At 36.7% G+C, this 6,318-nt stretch overlaps 1 protein-coding gene across 1 annotated transcript; it reads right to left on the bottom strand.

The window, feature by feature from the left end:
- Positions 1-635: 635 nt before the first annotated feature.
- On the bottom strand, positions 636-2,540 carry LOC145042602 (11-beta-hydroxysteroid dehydrogenase-like 2). The gene is made up of 6 exons (XM_078991052.1): positions 2,254-2,540; positions 1,963-2,155; positions 1,726-1,808; positions 1,510-1,641; positions 1,270-1,398; positions 636-1,087 (listed from the first exon to the last, which is right to left on the bottom strand). The coding sequence occupies exons 1-6, from the start codon at positions 2,434-2,436 to the stop codon at positions 848-850; spliced, it is 960 nt and encodes a 319-aa protein (XP_078847178.1). The 5' UTR covers positions 2,437-2,540; the 3' UTR covers positions 636-847.
- Between the last annotated feature and the right edge of the window lie 3,778 nt (positions 2,541-6,318).

The raw sequence follows: 6,318 nt of genomic DNA, 5'->3' as shown, positions 1-6,318 counted from the left end.
AATATTTTTAATTTTAAATTTAAAATAATATTAGTATGTTAAATAGTTTTGAAACAATACTAAAATGGAAATAGTTTTTTTTGAATAACCCTATTATGGATAAAAACTCATGAATTGGTAGAAATTATATTTTTATTAAATCAAGTGTTAAACATTTGGTTTTTTTCCGACGAAGAAGTGACAGACGGAGAAAACGATGGTGGTGGTTGACGTGATGAATTGTGGTTGGGGTGGGTGGGGCCATATATACAAAAATTAATTAATCAAAGAAGAATTATTAACAATTATATATAAAAAATGAGAAAAGAAATAGATAATGGTAGTATAGTCATTTGAGGTTTGTGAGGGATTAAGCGTGAAACAAAATTAAACTATATGCAAATCCGAGTTAAGAAAAATAGTTAGAGACTAAACACACAAATTAATCCAAACCGCATGAATCATTAATGTAATTTACCCTTTTTTTCTAATTATTAAAATATTTAAGTTAATAAAAGAAAATGAAAAAATCAAAAGGGCAAAGCACCAAGTGGATTAAATTTTCAAGAGACCAAATCTATACGATGTTTTCAATTTTGAACTAACCATGGGACAAAAAAAAAAGTTAGACTGAAGTGCAATTTTGATAAAGTATACGAACCAAATTTGCAATTTTCTTTATTTTTTCTTCAATCCTCTTACAAAACAAAATCCTCTTACAAAACAAAACACCTGGAAAGTACAACATACATTGTTTAGTCAAATCAAAATAGTTTAAAATTGACAAGTACATCACGAATTGTTTTGCCGAACATTTTTAATCAAACATACAAAAGAAAGACAAAAAAAAACATATACTACCATGACATCATTCAATATGACCTTTGTCTAACAAACATGGTTTTTTGTTTTCTTGAGAATACTTCGAACACGTGATCAATAAAAAACGGGTAATCCATTCTAATATCTCGGGACAAAGTGTTTTCCACATAAAGAAAACCCGCATCCATCTTGGCTCCGTCAAATACTCATCTCCACGTCTTATACTATCTAAAATTGTCTTGACACAATCTTCTGTCGATACCATCGGTGCCCAATATAGGTTTGACTGCACAACAATAATCAGATGTAAATCATAACGACGTGATAGATGGATGTCATAATAAGAGTCTATTAATCTAATCCACATTGAAATTGAAACTCTCACAGTGTTTTTCAAAGTTCAAACTCTCGTCTTTTTTTATTTTTTTATTTTTTACAAAGATATCATTCTAGAACCATCTGCATTACCTGCAAAAGCCATTTGTCGCTTGTAATTTCTGATTTGACAACTCCAGGGGTGACAATTGTTATCCTAATATCTGAACCAAACTCGACACGTAACGTTTCAAAATATCTTATCAATGCTGCTTTGCTTGCCTAACAAAGACCATATCATACACAATAACTAAGAAAATTTTGGTACAATGTAAATTAAATTAAATTAAACCAAGTGAAGTGATGATATTGCTATCTAACACTTGTTCTTACACAATAAATTCCTAGTTTCGGAAGGGCAAACCATCCAGCACAAGAAGAAATAACGACTATTTTGCCTTTACTGTTACGTAAATGTGGAACTGCGAATTGGGTTGCATACACCGAACCCCAAAAGTTTATGTCCTGTTAAAATTAGACAAATAGTAAATTCAAAGTTGTAATTAATTTGTGATTTTATTTATTTAATTATATGATTTAGATTAGTACCATAAGTGAAACATAATCCAAAGAACATCTTTGATCCTCATCCTGAATGTAGCATACACCCGCATTGTTCACCAAGTGATTCACTTTTCCACATAAAATAAAGAGAATTAATTAAAGAAAAAAATTATTCACTTTTCCACATAAAATAATTAATTTAAAAACAAATTAAAGGAAAAGATATTTTAAGAAAAAATATAGGTCAACGAACAAGGAGGAAACGAAACTGTAAACACTCACAGCTACCAAAATGGTGGATGGTTTCGTCGACAAACCGCTTACAGTCGTCGACCTTCGAAACGTCGGCGGAAATCACGATCACTTCCGGCGACCCCAACTCCCTCGCCCTCCCTGCAACCACCTCCAGCTGCTCCTTTCTTCTTGCAACCAATGCTAAACGCGCTCCTCTTTTTGCATATTCATACGCCAAATGCTTCAATTAGTTTTATTGTTTGTTAGTTAATCTCAATATATATTGTCGATTATCCACAAAAATTCAACGATTCAACAGTAAAACTGCTTGTACTTTACCTCGCCAATACCAGAAGAAGCTCCGGTGATCAGCGCTACTTTTCCGGCGAGTTCTTCAGGGAAAGCGACTTTAATGAAGTAGTTGAAGAACCTGAATACTAAGATCATGGGATAAAGCAATAATAACAGGATAATGGTTAAAACAGGAAGAATAAGGTTTAAGAGCTTGTGAATGAGATCCATGAGAGTATGTATTTGAGTTTATGCTGCAGGGATGAAGATCTAGTTAAGGGCAAATATCCAAAATGTTATCCTACTTCAGACTATTTTGTAATTAATATTTTAGCTGTCATTCTCTATGTATAGGTATATACGCATAATGTATAAAAGACTAATGTCTCGCATATAAAATTACGCTCTTTCTGTAAATTTATGTAGTAGTTAAACTAGACCGTTTTCTAGTTTATGTAAAAGTAAATAGTTATAGGAAAACTCGTCATGGTATGTATGTTGGGATAACAAGTTATTGGGATATAGTTACTAAAAAGACGTATTAAGAATAACTATTAAAATAGTTACTCGTTTGGTTTCATTGAACTATCAAAACACTTGTGGTTTCTTGTCCACTTGTTTTTTTTTTCTTATTTATTTTATAATATTTTTTTTGAAAGACAACTCATAAATTATAACTTATGTTTTCAATGAGGGCTGAACCCATGATCTTTCAATTGTATTCTCGTTAAAAAGACTTATTTCCTTTTTTTTTATTCATTATTTATTTTTCCTTATAAGATGGTGAGTAGATCAAGTTAATTGTGTCCAACGTGAATGAATTGAAAATCTTGTTCATGTTTGTTCTTTTCATAAATGGTTTTTGGCATTGTGGCACAATAAAAATTTGAAGAATTTACACATTTAATTACTCAAGTATTTTTTGTATGCAATAGGTCATTAAAGTCATATTTTACATGTTAAATTAGGAAACCACCAATTTGTTAACCGGTAATTAGGTTTTTAGAGCAAATAAGGTGGACAGATAATGCCACGTAATATTTATAATGTAAGAAAAGAAAAGGTAAAAATCATTGAATTTATTATCCTTCATCTCACACTTGAAACGACAATTCTCCCCTACGACGTCTTTTCTCCCATAGGTGTACGGGAAAGTAACATTCCGATGAGACTTTGTAATGCTTTGTCTTCATCGACGATGAGCTTTCTATAATCGTGGATGAGAAAAAAAAATCCGAAAAGCCTATTCTTCATCGATGATTATTGATTACAGATCTCTGAAAAGAATTTTCTTGTAGGTTTGGATTTAATTTTCACATGAGTTAAACTGGATTTTGAGTTTTTGGTTCAACTATTTTGGCTTTTGAGTTTTTGGTTCGATTACATGGTGCAGAAAAGGGTAAATCTTTTGCCTTGTTTGAGAGCGATGGTGATAGCTAATCTATTTCTTTAGTATCGATCTGGATATGGGTTTCTTTGAGAGCGATTAAGTTCCTAAAGATAGTGAAGTTCTTAAAGCTAATCATTCTGTGTTTTTCTTGAATGTCACCGATCCGTGTTTTCCTTAAAGGTAATGTATGTCTCCATATTTGGTGGTGGATGGTAGTGGTTGACTGTGTGGTGGTGGTTGTGATTAATTTCTATCATTTAATCTTGTTATTTTTGTAACGTCCCAAAACTCAGGGGTAAAAATTTCATCTTTAATATAACTAAAACATTGATACCATTTAATTCAAACAATCAAATCATAGTCAATCAAATCGTTTATCAGAGTTTATCCCAAAATCATTCATTGCGGAAATCATAGGTGTGTGCACCACGATCAACCCGAGTTCTTCCTTTCCAAAACGATGATACCTGAAACCATAAACAAACCTGTAAGCACGAAGCTTAGTGAGTTTCCAAGAGCATACCATTCACACAAACCACATATCACATATCTTGATAGCTATAAAAGTTACACACATATCGTATATACTGTTAGCTATAAAAGCCACCATATATCACATAAGCCCTGGATACATAAAATCTGTAATAGTGCCATGGGCTACCCCACATGGTCTTTACCTAGGACAGCCATGGGCTCCCCCACATGGTCTTACATCCAATGCCATGGGCTACCCCGCATGGTCTTTACCTAGGATTGCCATGGGCTACCCCACATGGTCTTACATCCAATGCCATGGGCTTCCCCCGGGGTCTTCCCTGCAAATACCATATATAACCAAATAGCATATCATGCATCACATAAATATCTACACATAACACGTACATAAACCTGTAAGGATGTCGTGGCTACCCCCAGGGTTTTATACCATTGTGCCATGGGCTACCCCACATGGTCTTCCATGCAAGTATCACAAAGACAACTAGCATATCACATATTTACCAGCATACCACCTAGCATAAAGCTAATTATCATATCACACAACATAAGATTGGCCGGCCTTGGTGCCTTAGACCCGTTAGTATGGTGAGAAGACTCACCTGTAACTGTCGGTTGAAGAAATAAAATCACACTGCTCCAACCACCGATACGAACTCCTCCACTGGTCAACACCAAATAACTGAACTCAATAAATGCCAATAATTACCAAAATACCCCTAGAAGTCAACTGGTCAACTCTTGGTCAAAGTTAAATTCCTTAGTCAAACCAAACTTCCTGACTAACTCTACTCGTCGAGTCAACCCGCTGACTCGTCGAGTCCAAGAATCTTCGAGTCCCATCCCGCTCAACTCACCGAGTCATCCCTCGACTCATCGATTCACGACTTAACCAGAAAAGGTTAGGTTTCCATGACTAGACTCGCCGAGTCCAAGAACAGACTCGCCGAGTCCAAGGCAATCTTCAACAGACTCGCCGAGTTGTTCTTCCAGCTCGCCGAGTTCATGTGCATATTCATACAACTCGTCGAGTACACTCATGTGACTCACCGAGTATCTTTAGTTCTCAATCATTCAGAGGCTTTTCAAGCCATGCAGGGGCTCTAATCCATAGATATACCCTTCTACAAGCTATCCCTCACGTAAAGTTGCAAACTGTACGTGATACCAAGGAGATATAAGCCCAAAACACACTAGGGATTAGATTTTAGACAAAGGGGCTTTACCAACAACCCAAGAACTGAAGCTTTATGACATTCTAAGCCATCATGAGTCTAGATCTGGAGCAGCAACCCCAGATCTAAATCCCAAATCCGAGATAGGTCTCAAAACAAGCTAAGGGACTCCCAAAACAACCACCAAGGATAAACCCAAAAGGAAATAGCTCAAGATAAGGCTCCTTACCTCAGAGATGTGCCCAAAACTGATGTAGATCATAGATCTATACAAGCCCTTGGTGCTAACTTCCAATTTCTCAAGCCCCTTCCACCAATTTCCTCTTCTAAGCCCCCAATCTCCTCAACAATGAAGCCTCACACAAATTTTGGGGTTTCTGGAACTCAAAGGGAAGGTAAAGAGGCTGAAGGAGGAACATAACATTCTTTATATAGGGCACAACCCCAGGATTAAGGTTTTTTCTCTCTTCAGCACCAACTCGTCGAGTCCAAATACCGACTCGACGAGTTGGTCACTTAACTCGCGACCAAAATCCCGCTCCGACTCGGCGAGTCGGGATACCTACTCGTCGAGTCCCCTTCTTTATTTACACTTTACCCCCGTGAACTCTTGATTCTGACTTGGGATGTTACATTTCCTTTTCTGGGCCTTTCTGATTTCGGGTGTTACAACTCTCCCTACTTAAACTAAACTTCGTCCTCCAAGTTCACTATGGCTAACTGACCTGCAATCTGCCTCCAACACCTTGCCTGGTGACTCTAACCCTATTAGCCTTCTGCCCGATCATTCTGGATGGCATAATCCTTACAGGTCAAATCCCCGAGTACAATCTAATCCTTAACCTTCCTGAGAACACCCCCTGCTCAACTGGCAATCCTTCCGGTACTCCCCGAGTACCTAGGCTAAACATTCTTGGGGTTTACTTCCTTTTCCTCGTACGTTTCTGGCCTCCCCAAGACCGCCCTCCATAGCTATCCATTTCCTTTGTCACTGTGAGGAACGTACCCTTCACGGTGACCATCACTCCAGCCACTCTCGGTGCCGGTCACTAT

This window comes from Lactuca saligna, chromosome 4 (assembly GCF_052625555.1).
Source record: "Lactuca saligna cultivar CGN05327 chromosome 4, ASM5262555v1, whole genome shotgun sequence".
Lineage (NCBI taxonomy): Eukaryota > Viridiplantae > Streptophyta > Magnoliopsida > Asterales > Asteraceae > Lactuca > Lactuca saligna.
Note: the sequence above shows the minus strand (reverse complement) of the source record. Positions and strands in the feature narration are given on the sequence as shown.